The sequence below is a fragment of the Mustela nigripes genome, chromosome 16, assembly GCF_022355385.1.
Source record: "Mustela nigripes isolate SB6536 chromosome 16, MUSNIG.SB6536, whole genome shotgun sequence".
In the NCBI taxonomy this organism is placed as follows: domain Eukaryota; kingdom Metazoa; phylum Chordata; class Mammalia; order Carnivora; family Mustelidae; genus Mustela; species Mustela nigripes.
In genome coordinates, this window is record NC_081572.1 from 34982743 (window position 1) to 35001787 (window position 19045).

Genomic DNA, 19045 nt, shown 5'->3' on the forward strand with positions numbered 1-19045 from the left:
AGAGAAGGAGGACCCTACACTTGCCTCGTCCCTTGAACACCCAGGAAATCGATCCAAGGGCTGAGAGAACAAACTGTACAACTAGAGAGAGAAAAAAGGCCACATTGTGGAAGATGAGATGTGCAGAAATGTCATTTGGGGGAAAAAAGAATCCTGGTGCTACAGAGAGGAGGGAGAGAGCCAAGGGAGAGAGAGAGAGACAGAGGGAGAGAGAGAAACAGAGAGTGAGAAAGAGAACAGAGCTCAGGACATTGCACAAGAAAACACTTCCCCACTGAGGCGAAACAGGAGGGGCTGATTATTTCGAGTTTTTACAAGCAGTGGAGCTCAAAGTCTTAAGTTTTAGAAGACTGCACCACCTCCAGGTGGAGCCTGGAGGGCACAAAGGTGCACGTGTGGAGAAAGAAGGCAGAAGAAGCCCAGGAGCAGACAGCATGGCATGAGGATTCCCTGGGTCACACTGGAAGAAACAGTTCCCCTTCCTGGAGTGTATCTGTGAGAGGTGGCACCTCCTTGTGGGGACAAAAGAGCCACTGAGTGCCACTGAGCTGCCAGTTCATTAGCATAGGAGGAGAAGAAACAGCTGCTGAGGGCAGCTCACCTGGACGCCAGGTCTCAGTTACATTTTGTCACAAACTCCAAGCCTCGGCACATTCGTGCTATTGTCCTTCTGGAACAAACCAACACTACCCACAGTGTGGCAAGACCTGCACCCAGAGGAACAGCATGGGTCTGTGTAGCACCAGATCCCTAAAATTTGGAGTTTTGAAACCCAGCCAGTGGGCCTGAGCTAAAACACAGGAGCACTGCAGCACCAAGTGAGCAGATGGCTGGAACACAGACAGGATGAAGACAGGGATTGGACAGAAGCTGGGGACACAAGCGGGGAGATTGTTCACACGTCTGTAAGGGCTTCCTGAATAGTAGCATGTGCGAACTCCCCTCTCCAAGGACAAGAGAGTCAGCTGATGCCGTTTTTATCCCTGTCCCTCAACAGGAATGGACTTCAGTGAGTAGCGCGGCGCCCACAGCAGAGGCTTGAGTCACTTACACCAAACCCCGACCCCTGCGCTCTACAGGTGCTTCTTTACTAAGACAAGTGTGCCTGAGAATCAGAGCACCAGCAGGTCCCTCCCCCAAGAAGACCAGCACAAACCCCCCAAACGCACCAAGTCTACTGACAATAGAGTACTACAAAGCTTCAGCTCTAGAGGAAATAGGATCTAGCCTCTTTTAACAAGCAGACTAAAACACACTTAGTTAAAACTCACCATACAGTGGACAAGATCCAAACATTCCCAACTGCAGGCAAAGAGAAATTCTACATTGGACTGACATGGGGGAAAGAGCAGCCAAATACAACAGCAGAGTAACCAGAAACACTTCCTGAAGTGCCAGGCCCTGGAGAGTATCAGACCTCTTAATATGAGTAGGAAACATAACAGGCTTTCCTAACACAAAGAAGAGAGAGCCCTAGACAAAATGCCAAGACAAAGAAATTCATTCCGAAAGAAAAAATAAGAGATCACAGCCAGGGATTTAATCAAAACAGATACAAGTAATATTTCTGAACCAGAATTTAAAACAGCAATCATAAGGATACTAGCTGGACTTGAGAAAAGCACAGAAGACACCAGGGAGTCCTTCACCACAGAGATAAAAGACCTAAAAACTAGACAGGCCAAAATAAAAAGTGCTATAACCAAGATACAAAACTGACTGGATATAATGACCAAGGATGGAAGAAGCAAAGGAACTCATAAGTGATACAGATGAAAAACAATTAAGCTGAATTAAGCTGAAAAGAAGAGAGAAAGAAAAATATTGGATCACAAATTCAGACCTGGGGAACTCAGCAACTCCCTAAAGCACAGTAACATTCATATCATAGGAGTCCCAGAAGAAGAGAGGGAAAAGGGGGTAGAAGGTTTATTTGTGAAAATTATCGCCAAAACCCTCCCTAATCTGGAGAAGGAAACAGACATCCAAATCCAAATTCAGTAAAATCTCATAGTAAAATCTGCAAAACAGAAAGACAAGGAAAGAATCCTGAAAGCAGCAAGGGAAAATAAATCCCTAACCTACAAGAGAAAACAAGGTTAGCAGATTTCTCCACAGAAGCTTGGCAGGCCAGAAGAGAGTGGCATGATATAGTCAACGTGCTGAATGGGAAAAATATGCAGCCAAGAATACTTAATCTGGCAAGGCTGTCATTCAGAACAGAAGGAGAGATAAAGAGTTTTCCAGATAAACAAAAACTAAAGGACTTCATGACTACTAAGCCAGCACTACAAGAAATATTAAAGGAGACTCTTTAGTGGGAAAGAAAGTCCAAAAGCAACAAAGACTAGAAAGGAGCAAAGAAAATCTCCAGAAACACTGACTTTACACGTAATACAATAGCACCAAAATTCACATCTCTCAATCATCACTGAAAAAAAAAAAAATCACTGAACGTAACTGGACTAAATGCTCCAATCAAAAGACACAGACTATCAGAATTAATAAAAAAAATAAGACCCATCTATATGCTGCCTCCAAGGGATTCATTTTAGATCTAAAGACACCTGCAGACTGAAAGCAAGGCTGGGGAGGATGGTGTGACTGGCAGGCTTGGTTGGTGAAACATGCAACTCCTAATCTGGGGGCTGTGATTTCAAGACCCATGTTGAGTGAGAAGCTTACTTAAAAAAAAAAAGTGAGGGGATGGAGAACCGTTTATCATGCTAATGGACATCAAAAGAAAGCCAGATTAGCGATATTTATATCAAACAAACTTTAAACCAGACTGTAATGAGAGATGAAGAAGGGTACTATACCATAATAAAGGGGTCTATCCAAGAAGAAGAACTAACAATTGCAAATATTTGTGCCCCCCAACTTGGGAGCACCCACGTATATAAATCAATTAATAACAAACATAAAGAAACTCCCTGATAATACTACAATAATACTAGGGGAATTTAACACCCAAATTACAACAATAAACAAATCATCTAAGCAGAAAATCAACAAGGCAACAATGGCTTTGAATGACACACTGGACCAGATGGACTTAACAAATATATTCAGAAGATTTCAACCTAAAACAACAGAATACACATTCTTTTCAAATGCATTTGAAACATTCTCCAGAATAGAACACATAATGGGTCACAAATCAGGCCTCAACAAGTACAAAAAGACTGAGATCATACCATGCATATTTTCAGACCACAATACTATGAAACTTGAAGTCAACCACAAGTAAAAATGCGGAAAGACCATAAATACATGGAGATTAAAGAACACCCTACTAAAGAATGAGCAGGTTAACCAGGAAGTCAAAGAAGAAATAAAAAAAATATGTGGGAGCAAATGAAAATGAAAACATGACAGTCTAAAACCTTTAGGATGCGGCAAAAGCAGTCATAAAAGGGAAGTACATAGCAATACAGGCCTGACTCAAGAAACAAGGAAAATCTCAAATACACAACCTAACCTTATGCCTAAAGCAGCTAGAAAAAGAACAGCAAATAAAGAAGGGAAATAATACAGATTAGAACAGAAAAAAAAATGATATAGAAACAAACAAACAAAACAGTACAACAGATCAATGAAACTAGGAGTTGATTCCTTCAAAGAATTAATAAAACTGATAAACCCCTACCCAGACTTACCAAAAAGAAAAGAGAAAGGACTCAAATAAATAAAATAATGAATTAAAGAGGAGCGATCACAGCCAACACCATAGAAATACAAACAATTATAAGAGGATATTATGAAAAATTATATGCCAAAAACTGGGCAATGTGGAAGAAATTGATAAATCCCTAGAAACATATAAACTACCAAAACTGAAATAGGAAGAAATAGAAAATTTGAATACAGCCATAACCAGCAAAGAAATTGAAACAATAACCAAAAATTTCCCAATAAACAAAAGTCCAGGGCCAGATGGCTTCCCAAGGGAATTCTACCAAACATTTAAAGTGTTACTACCTGTTCTTTTCAAACTACTCCAAAAAATAGAAATGGAAGGAAAACTTCCAAACCCTTTCTATAAGGCCAGCATTAACCTTGATCCCAAAACCAGACAAAGACCTCACTAAAAAGGAGAATTACCAATATCCCTGATGGACATGGATGCCAAAATTCTCACCAAAGTACTAGCCAATAGGATCCAACAGTACATCAAAAGAATTATTTACCACAATCAAGTGGGATTTATTCCTGGGCTGCAAGGGCAGTTCAATATTTGCAAATCAACCAATGTGATATACCACACATTCATAAAAGAAAGGATAAGAACCATATGAACCTCTCATTAGATGCAGAAAAAGCATCTGACAAAATGAAGCATCCATTCTTGATAAAATCCATTCGCAACAAAGTAGGGATAGATAGAACGTACCTCAACATCACAAAGGTTATACACAAGAGACCCAGAGTTAATATCATCCTCAATGGAGAAACACTGAGAGCTTTTCCTCTCTAGTCAGGAATAAGACAGGGATGCTCACTCCCACCGCTGTTATTTATCATAATACGGGAACTCCTAACCTCAGCAACCAGACAACAAAAAGAATTAAAAAGACATCCAAAGCAGCAAGGAAAAAGTCAAACTTTCACTATTCACAGATGACATGATACCCTACCTAGAAAACCCAAAAGACTCCACCAAAAAAAATTATTGAAACTAATACACAAATTCAGCAGTCATAGGCTACAAAATCAATATACAGAAATCTGTTGCATTTCTCTTTTTTTTAAGATTCTATTCATTTATTTGAGAGAATGAGCAGTGTGGAGGGGCAGAGGGAGAGAAAAAGAAAGAAGCAGACTCCCTGCTGAGCAGAAAGCCCAACTCATGGAACTCAATCCCAGGACTCTGGGATCATGACCTGAGCCGAAAGCAGAGGCTTAACCAACTGAGTCACCGAGGTGCCCCTGCTGCATTTCTATACACCAATAATGAAGCAGCAGAAAGAGAAATTATGGAACCAATCCTATTTACAATTGCACCTAGGAATAAACCTAACCAAAGAGATAAAAGCTCTGTACTCTGAAAACTATGAAACAATTACGAAAGAAACTAAAGATGACACAAGGAAACGAAAAGACATTCATGCTCACAGATTAGAAGCACAAATATTGTTAAAAGTCTATACTACCCAAAGCAATCTACACATTCAAGGCAATCTCTATCATAATACCAACAGCATTTTTCAGAGAGCTAGAACAATCCTAAAATTGATATGGAACCAGAAAAGACCCCAAATAGCCAAAGCAATCTTGAAAAATGCTCAACATCACTTGGTATCAGGGAAATACAAATAAAAACTACAATGAGATACCACCTCACACCTGTCAGAATGGCTAAAATTAACACAGGAAACAACAGATGTTGGTGAGGATGTGGAGAAAGGGGAACCCTCCTGCACTGTTGGTAGGAACGAAATCTGTGCAGCAATTCAGGAAAACAGTATGAAGTTTCCTCAGAAAGTTAAAAATAGAACTACTCTACAACCCAGCAACTGCACTAGGTATTTACCCAAAAAATACAAAAATACTGATTTGAAGGGGCATTTGCACCATGATGTTTATAGCAGCAGTATCAATAATAGCCAAATTATGGAAAGAGCTCAAATGTCCATCAACTGATGAATGGATAAAGATGATGTGATGTGTACACACACACACACACGAATATTACTCAAGCATCAAAAATAAAATCTTGCCATTTGCAACAATGTGGATGGAGCTAGAGTGTATTACACCAATTGAAATAAATCAGTCAGAGAAAGACAAATATGATTGCACTCATATGTGGAATTTAAGAAACAAAACCTGAACAAAGGGGAAGGGGGGAAAAAAGAGAGGGAGGCAAATCACAAGAGAATCTTAACTACGAGAACAAACTGAGGGGTTGATGCCGGGAGGTGGGCAGGAATGGGCTAACTCGGTGATGAATATTAAGGAGGGCACTTGTGATGAGCACTAAGGTATTATATGTAAATGTTGAATCACTAAATTTTCCTCCTGAAACCAATATTATTACACTACATGTCAACTAACTAGAATTTTAATAAAAACCTGAGGGGCGCCTGGGTGGCTCAGTGGGTTAAGCCTCTGCCTTCAGCTCAGGTCATGATTCCGGGGTCCTGGGATCGAGTCTCACATTGGGCTCTCTGCTCAGCAGGGAGCCTGCTTCCCTCTCTCTCTCTCTCTCTTTCTCTCTCTGCCTGTCTCTCTGCCTACTTGTGATCTCCCTCTGTCAAATAAATAAAAATCTTTTCTAAAATAATAATAAATAAATAAATAAAAACTTGAAAAATGGGGCACCTGGGTGGTTCAATGGGTTAAAGCCTCTGCCTTCAGCTCAGGTCATGATCTCACGGGATCAAGCCCGCATCAGGCTCTCTGCTCAGCGGGGAGCCTGCTTCCCCCTCTCTCTCTCTGCCTGCCTCTCTGCCTACTTATGATCTCTCTCTCTGTGTCAAATAAATAAATAAAATCTTTTTTTTAAAAAAGGTGATAAAAAAAGAGGGAAAAGGGAAAAAGGAGGAAAAATACATGAGTAAACAAGGCAGTTTAATGATCATAAAAAGAAAAAAATTAAAACTATAAGCTTTCAAAGAGAAACACATTAGGAAACATTTATATATCATAAATGATCACCCATACAAATGAATATTTTTATTTATTTATTTAATATTTAATATTTATTAAATAAATAAATTTATTAAATAAATAAATGAATATTTATTTCCCACAAAGAGGGCCCAACAAGTTGCCATTATTTGAGTGAACCATTAATAAAGAATCCAAAATTCAAAAGAAGCCAGTTTGCAGAAGTGCAACTTAACCTCTCCCTCCTGGACAGTAACTTTAAAATCTATCTATATATACAGCACTACATTTTTAAACTGTTAGAGGAGATGAAGACTCAAGAGTATGATATCTGCCAAAATCCAGCTAGCAAATGAAAATAACTCGGTGTGTTCATACTTGGGATTTAATGAAGACAAATGGTTACACACATGATGGAATAGCTGAGAGACCAAAAAAGGAACCATGAGGCTACCTATTTCATTGGCAGCAGCAGGAAGCCATGACCATGCTTAGGCTAGGGAGACACAGGAGTGCATGGTGCTGGGTCACCTGGCTGAAGCTAGAACAACAGTAGAGCTACCTAGAAGAAGCCAGAACCACAAAGGAAATGCAGCCACTAACAGAGAGGGGAGAGGTGTGAGTACTCTTCCCTTTCTTCCATCCTCTCATTCAATTTCTCACCAGTGCCTCCCAAACTCAGCAGAAGAAAACAGACTAGGTACCCTGGGAAACTGACAAGGGGCAGCCACCTTGCAAAACAGAGCATGAAGAGGCCATGAAATGGAATGTAGGAATGTATTTTGGGGAAAAAAATCCAGACATAAATTCTATGCAGGAAACATTAACTAAAGGCTACGACAATCAACAGTAATGATAATTATGTAGGTATATCCTATAACATCTGATCAAATTTGAATTAATACCTTCTTTTCTAAGAAATCTTTATGTCCTAAAGTTTAAAGTTAGCCACTATATGTAACTGTTACTTCCAGACTTACACAATATCAGTTCTAATGAACTTTCTATAGCGTGATTATGTTACTTTTTAAATTAAAAATGCATTTGTTTTGAAAACTAAAAAGTTGGGGCGCCTGGGTGGCTCAGTGGGTTAAGCCGCTGCCTTCGGCTCAGGTCATGATCTCAGCGTCCTGGGATCGAGTCCCGCATCGGGCTCTCTGCTCAGCAGAGAGCCTGCTTCCCTCTCTCTCTCTCTGCCTGCCTCTCTATCTACTTGTGATTTCTCTCTGTCAAATAAATAAATAAAACCTTTAAAAAAAAAAAAAAGAAAACTAAAAAGTTACTGTAAGAGAAAGTAATCTGACTAAAGTAAGAGTTCTCATTTTGGAATGAGGTCAACCTCAAACATTTAATTTATATGTCCCCAAAAAAGTAAAACCATACCATTTAAATCTGCATTTTCAAATCTGACCCAGACTATCTTCTCCTTTTCTTCTGTTAGAGGTGTTCCACTGTAAGCCTGCAGAGTAAACAGAAATGTCTGAATAAAAATTTTTTACAGCTCTAATATTACTGATGTTCAAGACACAAAGCAACTTAAATAAAGCCAAACTTACCCCTCTCCAATTCCACCAATCCAACATCTTGGGAACCAACACATTTTGTAACATTTTTACTACTAAAGAAAGTTATCCAGGAGTCTGATAATCTTGGTTAAAGGAATTTAACTTACTAAGGAATTGCAGAAACCTAAAATAAAATAATCACAGCCTACTAGGAAGTATCACTATAATGCAAAGGAACTCAAAAAGTAAATCATCCCCGGGGCGCCTGGGTGGCTCAGTGGGTTAAGCCACTGCCTTCGGCTCAGGTCATGATCTCAGGGTCCTGGGATCGAGCCCCACATCAGGCTCTCTGCTCAGCGGGGTATTCTCCCTCTCTCTCTGTCTGCCTCTCTGCCTGCTTGTGATCTCTCTGTCAAATAAATAAAATCTTAAAAAAAAAAAAAGTAAATCATCCCCTACATTAGCCAACAAATAAGAAGGCTTAAGAAATAAAACTACCACATGTATCTATTTAGCCCCAGGTGTTTATGATCAGGTAATTACACACTACCGAGAATTTTCAAAAATATTTCTTCCAGCTTGCCTTCAGTTTCAGGTGGAAGACAAAGGCCAGAGTTGGGGGTGGGGGAAAAAAAAGTACAGTATTACTTTTTCAGTCTTTTGTCTGGATTCTAGACTCAACCTATTACCTGGTTTCTGCAGGCCTGCAGGGTTCACAAAGATAAGCATAAACTGCCACGAAATCATAGGAAAAGTGTCAATGGTATCCATCAGTATTCAAAGGGAGTCATTTTTTCATAAAGCAAATGTTTCTATTTAAAAGTTTCAAAGATTGTATATATTTATAAGCATTTAGAATGTCAAAATAGGGGTACCTGGGTGGCTCAGTGGGTTAAGCCTTTGCCTTCTGCTCAGGTCATGATCCCAGGATCCTGGGATCCAGCCCCACAAAGGGCTCTCTGCTCAGCAGGGAGCCTGCTTTCCCCTCTCTCTCTGCCTACCTCTCTGCCTACTTGTGATCTCGGTATCTCAAATAAATAAATAAAATCTTTAAAAAAATAGAATGTCAATATAGACCTGCAATATTTCAAATTATAAAGTTGTACTCAGTTCACAAAACAATGCTTTAACACAAGCTATCCAAAAGCATATAAAAACTACCATCCCACATATAATTTGTATTATACATAGCCTGCTTTAAATTTCCATGCCAATTTACAGCCCCTGTACTGTATCATAAAAGCTATTAACTTGTATAACTGAAACTCATCTACAATGAAAATACTACTAAAAGACAACTACTTTAATAGATTTACTATACAACAGAAATTATCTTACAAATCCTTACAATTTTATTGTCTTTTTTTAAAAAAAGATGAGATGTGTATAGGGCAGTCAATTTCTTTGGAGAAGAGGAAAGCCTACGCTAGAACCAACTAATTCATCAACTTTATCTTCGGCCACCTCATCCTCATTTCCTTCCTCTTCTTTGGGCTTGGTCTTTTCAACCTTGAAAATACTTTTAAAAATAAACTTTAGGAGGGCGCCTGGGCAGCTCAGTCCATTAAGGGTCTGCCTTTGGCTCAGGTCATGATCTCAGGGTCCTGGCTCCCTGCTAGATGGGGAGTATGCTTCTCCCTCTTCCTCTATCCTTCCCCTCTGCTTGTGCTCTCTCTCTCTCTCTCTCCCATTGGCTCTCTCTCAAATAAATAAAATCTTTTTAAAAAATAAACTTTAGGGACACATGGGTGGCTCAGTCAGTTAAGCCTTAGGATCAGGTCATAATCTCAATCCAGAGTCCTGGGATTGAGCCCTGCATCAGGCTCCCTGCTCAGCGAGAAATATGCTTCTCCCTCTCCCTCTTCCCTCCACTCATACCCCCAACACCCACCCCTACTTGTGTGACCACTCTCACTCGAGTGCGCTCTCTCTCTCAAATAAATAAAATCTTTAAAAAAATAAAAAATAAGCTTTATATTTTGGAATAATTTTAGATTATTAAATATAGTACAGAGTTCTCAGATACCCCTCAGCCAGTTTCCCCTAATGTTAACTATCTAACAAACCTGACCTTGCTATGGTACATTTGTCAAAACCATGTCACTGATATTGATGTATTACTATTAATTAAGCCTCAGACTTTATTTGGATTTCATCAGTTTTTCCACTAATGTCCTTTCTCTGTTCCAGCATCTAATCTTGAATAGCACAGTGCATTTAAGCAATTTTTTCCCCCACATCATGCTCTCCTTTAATCTGGTAAAGCAGTAACATTTTTCAAAGTTTTCTTCAGTATAGCAGATTATAAGGCTGCTTATCACCTGTGGCATTAGTCAACCTTCTCCCAATTCCTTTGCAACATTTGCAGGATGCTCTCCTTTGATTTCTGAGTGATATGCTGAGCAAAACAAAGTTGAATGAGGTCTTTCACTACACTGGGATTTTTGAACTTCTTTTTTTTCCCCTTTCGGGGGAAAACAAGACTTTCAAAACAAGCCTTGTATGCTTTTGCCATGTCTTCAAGTTTTCTTCTTTCCTTTGTGTTCTCTACTAAGCCTTCTTGAGAAGATTCTGTGAAGCTGACTGAGGTAGCTGAGCACTGTTTCGTGTGTACCTTCCTGAACGTTCCCATGGAGAAGGCACATGTGGGTATTTTATTCTCAGTGAGGCACATACTCAACCCAGTGCCCATCTAGCTTTCATTTGGTATCTTAACAGAGGTCAGTGTACTACTACCCTGAAGATTTCCCCCACATTCCAGCCCCAATCATTAGCCTTCCTTCTTCAACCAACATCCAACTACTTTAGCCCTCTTAGAATCAAAACTTCCACCCCATTATTGACAGGATTTATTTATTTATTTGTCGTTTTATCCTATAAAGGATATATATAAGGTTTAGAATATAACAGGTTCCTAACACATACACACTTTCATAAGCATAAAGTTATTGCTGAACTTTATTTTTTTTAATATTTTATTTATTTATTTATTTGACAGAGAGACATCACAAGTAGGCAGAGAGAGAGGAAGGGAAGCAGGCTCCCTGCTGAGCAGAGAGCCTGATGCGGGGCTCAATCCCAGGACCCTGAGATCATGGCCCAGGCTGAAGGCAGAGGCTTTAAGCCACTGAGCCACCCAGGCACCCCCTGAACTTTATTTTTTTACATTGAACTTTAAAGACACGATCATTGTAGATATGCTATATTTACATATTGTGTTTATGTATTTCATTTTTTTCACTGTACGGAAAATAACACCCATTGTGTCAAGAAGCATAATTTCTAGTTATAGCAAATTATTCTATAGGGATCACATACCATAATTTGCTTGACTTCTATTGACATCTGGGCTGGCTACAATTTTTTATACTGAAAATGGAGACTTTTGACACACATACACTGAAAAGTTCTGAGCTTTACCTTTCTTCCTTGCTGAATTATTATTTAAAAGATTTTCAGAAGTAAAATTATTAGATCAAAGAGCACAGCTAAGAGCATCTACAGCCATCAATAACACCTGTTAAATACAATGGAAATTCACTCTATCTATAATAGCTGAAGAAGCGGACACCAGTCTAACAACACATTTTCTCCCTTTTCTGGGTATTTGGGAACTCAGAAGACAATTCCTAGCCTCCTGGAATTTGAAGATTTCCAGAATAGGCGTTGGAACACAACATCAACAAAAAATATAATTTTCCTATTTTCCATAGGTCACCAAATCTGGCCCACCACCTGTGTATATAAATAAAGTTTTATTTTGTTTTTAAAGATTTTATTATATTTGACAGAGAGAGAGACAGCAAGAGAAGGAACACAAACAGGGAGAGTGGGAGAGGGAGCCTAATGTGGGGCTCAATCCCAGGACCTCGAGATCATGACCTGAGCTGAAGACAGACACTTAACCCACTGAGCCACCTAGGCATCCCAAATAAAGTTTTATTTTAATAGAGCCATGCCTTTTCCTTTACATAAAAAGCAGTGTCAAGTAGTTGTAACATGTATTATATGAACTGCAAAGCTTATTTGGCCCTTCACAGAAAGTTTGCTAACTGCTGCACAAGACCATAAAGCCTTACAGAAAGGAATCAGGTATCCCTTCAACTTAACACAGTGCCCAACCCATAGTGGATGCTCAAGTAAATGTCTGTTGCCTGAATTTTTGCTTTATTTCCAGGGTAAACAGAATATAATGACCTGCATAACATACATTTCTTGAATGAATATTCTAATTCTTAGATCTAGGACTACAACTTCACTTCCATAGTTGCTACTCTGATCTAAATCTTCATAAGCAATTACAGAGATTATCTCCTTCCAAATGTCTAATGCTCAAAAAACTAAATTAATCTTTTTTTCTAAATTAATCCTCTACCCTCCAGCATTTTTACCCTATCAATTTTAACATTCCCCTATTTCCCATCTATTAGTCAATCTGGTATTCTTGTTTCTCCAGCAAACTCTCAAGCTATTCCCTCAAAGCCTCTGACCACAGCCTCTTTCCTCCCGCCAATAAAAACTGCTTGCCACGCAGGGTTTCCACTAACACAAAAGGTGCCTTTGTAAAAATGTGATAAGAAGGCACTCTAGGAGTAGGCAAATTACAAAAATTTTTAAATGCCCTTTCCTTGGAACCAACCTGATGCCAGGGCTCAGGGCTTAAGAGAAAGAGCAGATTAGAGACACCAGTTTGGATTTCAGCCCCAGGTTACTCTCTAGAACTGCCATTCCGAGCACAGTCCAAGATGCTCTTGGACAGCAACTCTGTTGCCTACCATACCCGGCTAACCAGCTCCTTCCAACATCCAATACCTAACCTTTCCATTCATTTCAACTGCTATTTCCAATGTCCTTTAGAATTTGACTCTTTCGGGGTACCTGGATGGCTCAGTGGGTTAAGTCTCTGCCTTCAGCTTAGGTTATGGTCTCAGGATCCTGGGATCGAGCCCCACATCAGGCTCTCTGCTCAGTGGGGAGTCTGCTTCCTCCTCTCTGCATGCCTCTCTGCCTACTTGTGATCTCCCTCTGTCAAATAAATAAATAAATTCTTTAAAAAAAAAGAGAGAGAATTTGACTCTTTCACTCTTTCTTTGCTACGCGTTCTCTTAGCAAGTACATATTAGGTCTATACTATCATGTATAACACTTACTGAAATGCTGCTGTAAGCTCTGCTTGTTTCAGCAATTTGACTTCCTTTAGTAACCAAGTTCCTCCAAATAGGAAAGCATTTATTATCCTTTACATGCCCAAGGACCTTGTCATTGTGACCCATTTCCATGAACATCATAAAGGAGTATCAACATTCCCTGATACTTTCCCTTATTTGATAAATACAACTTACATAATATAACTGAAATCTGGATTTTAGACTTTTCTAGATTGCTGTCATAAGGCTGGGACACTGGATCTACGAATTCCTTTTTTCAACTGTGTGGTTACAAATAGCCTGGCAGTCAGGAAACACTGACATCACCATAAGCAGAAAATACCTTTCCTTTCAGTCGTCCCACAGAACAGAGCTTCCCACGGCCACTGTTTCACAAGAATCCCCAGAGGCTCTCACTACACACACACACAAGTTACTGGATGCCACCTCGATTCCACTGAGTCAAACTCTCTGGGACGGGGCCTGGAAACGATTATTTTTAACACATGTGCCAAGTGATACTCATGTTAAATCTGGGCAACAGTGCACTAGGTATGACCCCAGGAGGGTTGTTCTCATTCTTTATTCTTACATTTATATAGAGACAACTTCTCTTGTAAGTTAGAGTAACAAAGCATATCCCACTTGGCATAAAGATACTGCTCACCATGAAAGACATGTAGATTTGTGCTCAGTATAGTATTTAGCCAATATAATCTGTAGTTAATGAAATGCAAAGTATAGACTTTGCTTTGATCATTTCAGACAGGCAACATTTAACTAGGGTAAGAGGAAGATTCTGGAAATAGAACCCAACTAGAGATTCCCGAGTCCCAGCTCTCAACTAACATCTCACCTTGATTCCTCTTAGGAGAGCAAGTCTTGAGGAATAATTGTGCCACAAACAATGCAAAACTAAGGCACTTGTAATACTAACATGTATAGTTCTACCCTACCAATGCTCAGGATGTTAAAACGTTTAAAATCTTTCTGAAATTCATGATACCAGTGTCAAGCTTAGGAAAGAGAACATTTCAGAATATCCCTGGCCAATGGTAAAACCTACTATATTTCTTACTTACTTACCTGTGGCACAACGTCCTGTAGAAAAGTCACAACACTTTCCATGTAGGACTGCTCCCTGAAAAAAGGTGAAATGGATAAAATTGATCCTGACATCTTAAAACAAAACATGGAAAAGCTCTTTCTCTAAGCCTTAAGAAAGTTACTCACAATATTTTAAAATATCTCATCAACCAATAATTCTGTTAACTTGCTTTCCAGTTTCTTTGTATAATGTTATTAAATGAAATGGAGATGAGATATTAATCTTTTTAAACAGCATCTCTTCTTAAAAGTCATGCTCTCTTAATTTGACATACAGATTCTAACTTGTGATGACACAAGGCTAAGACAGGATCTTCCTCTTGAGTCAAAGCAAAAGAATTCCCCAGTCAGAGCAAGAAGAACTGTGGCTGATGACTCAGTCCTTAGTGACCTTCTCTTTAAATTGGTTAGCACCTAGTCCCTTACCTGTATATAGCAAAATCAATCTGCATTTTGCTGCAGGTGCAGGGCAGGTATTAGGAGATACTAAGAAGTCCAAAAAAAAGAATTTTTGCCATAGACAAGACATGGGAAAATATTAAAACACATAAAAGTTAAGAAAAATGATACTGTTAAGGTCACGGAGAGATTTTAAATGGAAGCATATGGATGTCAGCAAGTGGGAAAAAAAATTCTTCAAAATACCAAATCAAATTCATTTCATTCCATGTGAAAAATTACATTTGAAGAAACTCCTATGAGTTATTCTAAATCCAATAAAAAAGCAATATGCCTCCAATAGCTACAAAAACTGATTAGGCCGAATAAAAACAAAAAACACGCACACAACAATTTGATTAGGCCTGCCTCTCCCCGCTCATTTTTTTGCCACTCTCCTCACTCTGCTTCCATCATCTGCAACTTCCATTCCTAGAATACACCAAGCTCTTTCAGTCACGACCTTTACGCCAGCTTTCTTTCTGCCTAGATTCCTTTCCATGCTTTTCCATCCCTTTCATTTCTCCAGCTTAAGCATTACCTTCTCAGAAAGGACTTTCCTGACAGCCTGAAGTCAGACTCCTCACTATCATTCTGTATCATAGCACACCAGGCACTGATCAGAGTCTGTAATCACTTTTCTTATATACGGTTTCCCCCACTAGAATGTAAACTGTCCTACAGAAAGGACTCCAACTCTCATGTTTACCTTCTACCTCCAGAATCTACAAGCCCATACTTCAGGCATGGAGTAGATGCTCGAGCATTATTTGTTAAAAGAATACAAATATATAAAAGATTTTTTTTAAAACACTAAAATTACGTATTGAATAATAAAAAGCAATATAAGTTGGATACCATATGGTGAGGCAACACAGAATACTGCCTAAATGCATAGACTCTGGGGACAAATTGCCTGGGTTTGATCCAGGTTCCCTTTCTTGGCTTTTCCTGAAGATAATTTACTTAATTTCTCCCTGCGTTGGTTTCTTCACCTGAAAGAGTACCTAACTCATAGCTAGTAAAATGTTTAACTTGTTGCCATGGCCCACAGTTAGCAAAGAAGTATGGCCCAGGGAAATGCAAGAGGAAAAAAAAAACAGATGTATTATAGTAAGATACTGTATTATACATATACCTTTCTTAGTCTGAGAGGGCAATCTTTATGTAACATGCCAAACTGCCCAAGGGAATAATATAAAATGCTACAATTCCCTTATGAACATTTTAAAAGGTAGAAAAGTTTCACCTCCTTACATAGATACTGAAGGATCTTCACTGTCCACCCTAACCGACTTTATATAGGTCAACTTCCCTATATTTCATTTATAAAAAGAGCTTGCCCTACCTACATCTGCTCACCTTATTCCCTTTGTCTAAAATGTTCCTTTGATTCTAATTGCCCAAACTCTACTCAGCCTTTAAAGCACATTATGTTAGCTTCTTAATAAAACCCTTTAGGATCTGAAATACTAAAATATCCCCACTAAATACTCCCACTAAAATATTTCCTCCCAATTCTCACGTTTTGCTGATACCTTTTTTATTGATTATAGTGATTTCAAGTATACATCTCTTAAAACCACATTAGATCATAAGCTCCTAGAAAGTATAAGCAGGCTTTGGCAAAAAATGCTTAAAATATAGAATGTTCTTTATGACACTGACTTTGAAACCTTCTGACTAAGACCTAGATAAGAGATACATTTTACATCAACATCTGGTCAACATACGTTCATATGAATAGTGTGTGTCACAATAGAATACTCCCAACTATATTTTCTATAATATGCCATTTCATTTTTTAAATAATGGTCCTGATCCACTGAATCGATCTAATTAATGAGCCATGAATTTTTGAAACTGGAGTTTAAAAAAACATTACTCCTTAGGATTTAGCATAGTGCTTTTGATGTACTCTATAAATATGAATAACATTCACTTGATCCTCCAATTACTCCTTTTATTTGGTCTTGGCAATATTTATCATCCTGTAAAGGTAAAATTAAGTAGATGTTCAAAAAGGAAACGTGAACATTAGTTACTATTCTGAGCAAAGTTTCTTTAGCTTTTAGGCTTATCAGAAATTTGCTTACGTGACAGCCTGGGGGCGGACCACAACTCCACCAGTACAACGACTGGGTCTTCGGGGAGAATCTGTAGCCATAGCTTCATTCGCTAAACCTGTTTCCAGCACAAAGAGACAGAAAAAAAAATTGATTATTATTGTTGTGGGTAGGAGTGAGGGTTTATGGTTGCCCACTTGAGATCCCTTATGGAAAATGCCTAAAATGTAGGAAACCTTCCCAGCAAGCCCCATTACATGAGAAAGGGTAGATATTAGGAGAGGAAGTAGATAAAGAAGTTTTCTAATTATCATGAATTTTTTTTATTTGGACTAAGCCTTAGAACCACAGAAGAAGTTAAGACTCTTTCTTTCTGGACCTTCTGATCCTCTGTTAACATAATCTAGAAAGGTAAGGGATGGAGAGTCTAGCACAAGATCTCTTAATAAAAACAAATGTGCTATCTCTGTGAGTCAAAATTAGAGAATGTACTAAAATCCTGAAATAGTGAAAACACACATGGCACAATACTTCGAGACCAAATGGAACAGTGAAATAATTGATACCTTCCAACTAAGACTGTTGGAAAACTAGGAGCAAGACTGCATACTGTAACTATGTATAGTGATAAATGTTAACTAGACTTATTGTGATGATCATTGCACAATATGTACAAATATCAAAACATTATGTTTTACACCTAGAACTAATATAATGTTATATGCCAATTATAGCTACCAAAAAAAAAAAAAAGGACTGCATGGTCATAATCTAACGAGTTTTTAAACCATATTTGTCAACCCCCTGCTACTGTAACCTAAACACCAGAGCCTAAATAAGTAATAAAAACTTATATGACATTAGAAGCCCCTTATCCTTTCCTGTCACATCACTGAATCCTGACCCTTGGATGTCCAATAAGCATCTGAATCACTTGGGAGGTTTAAGAGTATGGAGTGTACTTGGTTAAGGTTAAAAAAGGAATGACAGCAATATTAACCATCTCTTTCAGGGCTCAGGAAAGTCCACAGCCTGGAACTAATCCTGAAAGCCCCTAAAACCATCACTTCTAAGGAGGGAGGATTCTGTCACCGTATTTGAAAATTCACAAACTGTGGAGTCTCATCTGCTACTACAAAAACACCCTTTGCCCCACCTGGCCCAGGTATCTTCACCACCAGCTCCTCAGCCCTCCCATTTCCATTCCACCCTTTATTTCCCGAAGCACAGCCTCCCAAGAAATGTCCTTTATGGGCCTGTGCCCTGAGGACGACCCTCGCCAGCCCCTCAGGCCCCACTCTCCTGAGACACACTAACACAGCTCTACCCACTTAACCTCCAACGCGGAGCCACCGCTGCCCCCGGCCGCCCTCTGGCCCCTTGCCCTTCCTCCCCTCCCCCCCCATTCTCGCTAGCTCTCCCTCGTCGAATCTCTGCCAGCCAAGCCCTCTCCGCTCACGCTGCTTGCCCCTCGTCCTCTCCAAGCCTCCCCAAAGCCACAGCCCCACCAGCCCTCTCACCGGCCGCCCCGCCGGTAAACGCTGTTCTCCAGCTCAAGGCTCACTGTTTGGAGTCTCCCCTTGTGATTGACGGCTACCACTTCCTACCACGCCTCAGCGGAACTACTTTTCTAGCCAATCCCAGAAGGAAACTGTCTACCGCCGGGCACCGCCCTTGGAGGTCAGCTTCGCCAACCAGCAAGTAGAAAAGAGGCGGACCCGCCTCCTGAATTTATCCAATCCGCTGGGGCTCCATGGACAACAAAACAGTATGTAAGTTCGGGTGATGCCGAGGGGTCAGGTTCGGTTGCGAACGCAGGCAGGTAGGGAGAGTTACAAACACGTCTGTTTTTCTTTGCAGACAGCACACCTACGTGGCTTTATCAAAAAGAATCATGCCGCAGGCTCCTTTGCACTTCAGCTGAGCGTCTCGGGCTGGGAGCCTGAGGTCCGGGGACCGGTCTGTTTACATCGAATTCTCGCGACAGCTAGTTCGAAGCTCAAAGCACGTGGACATGGCAGCTGCCAATCACTTTCTGCTGGCCACTCACCCATTCCGAGCCCGCCTCCTTCCCCGCCCTTTTCGATGTGTTTATCTTCCGGGAGCCTAGGCCGGCTTGCGAGGTGGGCAGCTCTAGAGCCAAGGAGTTATTGATCTAAATGAGGGGTGC

The 19045-nt window shown here is 39.8% G+C and overlaps 1 protein-coding gene across 8 annotated transcripts in view; it reads right to left on the bottom strand.

Annotated features, from left to right (window-relative positions):
- BCAS3 (BCAS3 microtubule associated cell migration factor) overlaps positions 1–18479 on the bottom strand; it is a 592158-nt gene extending 573679 nt beyond the window's left edge. For all 8 annotated transcript variants that reach the window (XM_059378918.1, XM_059378915.1, XM_059378916.1 and 5 more), the window contains exons 1-4: positions 18396–18479; positions 16906–16993; positions 14351–14405; positions 7996–8071 (exon numbers count right to left, since the gene is read on the bottom strand). In XM_059378918.1, coding sequence (XP_059234901.1) covers positions 7996–8071; positions 14351–14405; positions 16906–16976 — 202 coding nt within the window. In that variant the 5' untranslated portion in view covers positions 16977–16993; positions 18396–18479. The remainder of the gene's footprint in view (positions 1–7995; positions 8072–14350; positions 14406–16905; positions 16994–18395) is intronic.
- Between the last annotated feature and the right edge of the window lie 566 nt (positions 18480–19045).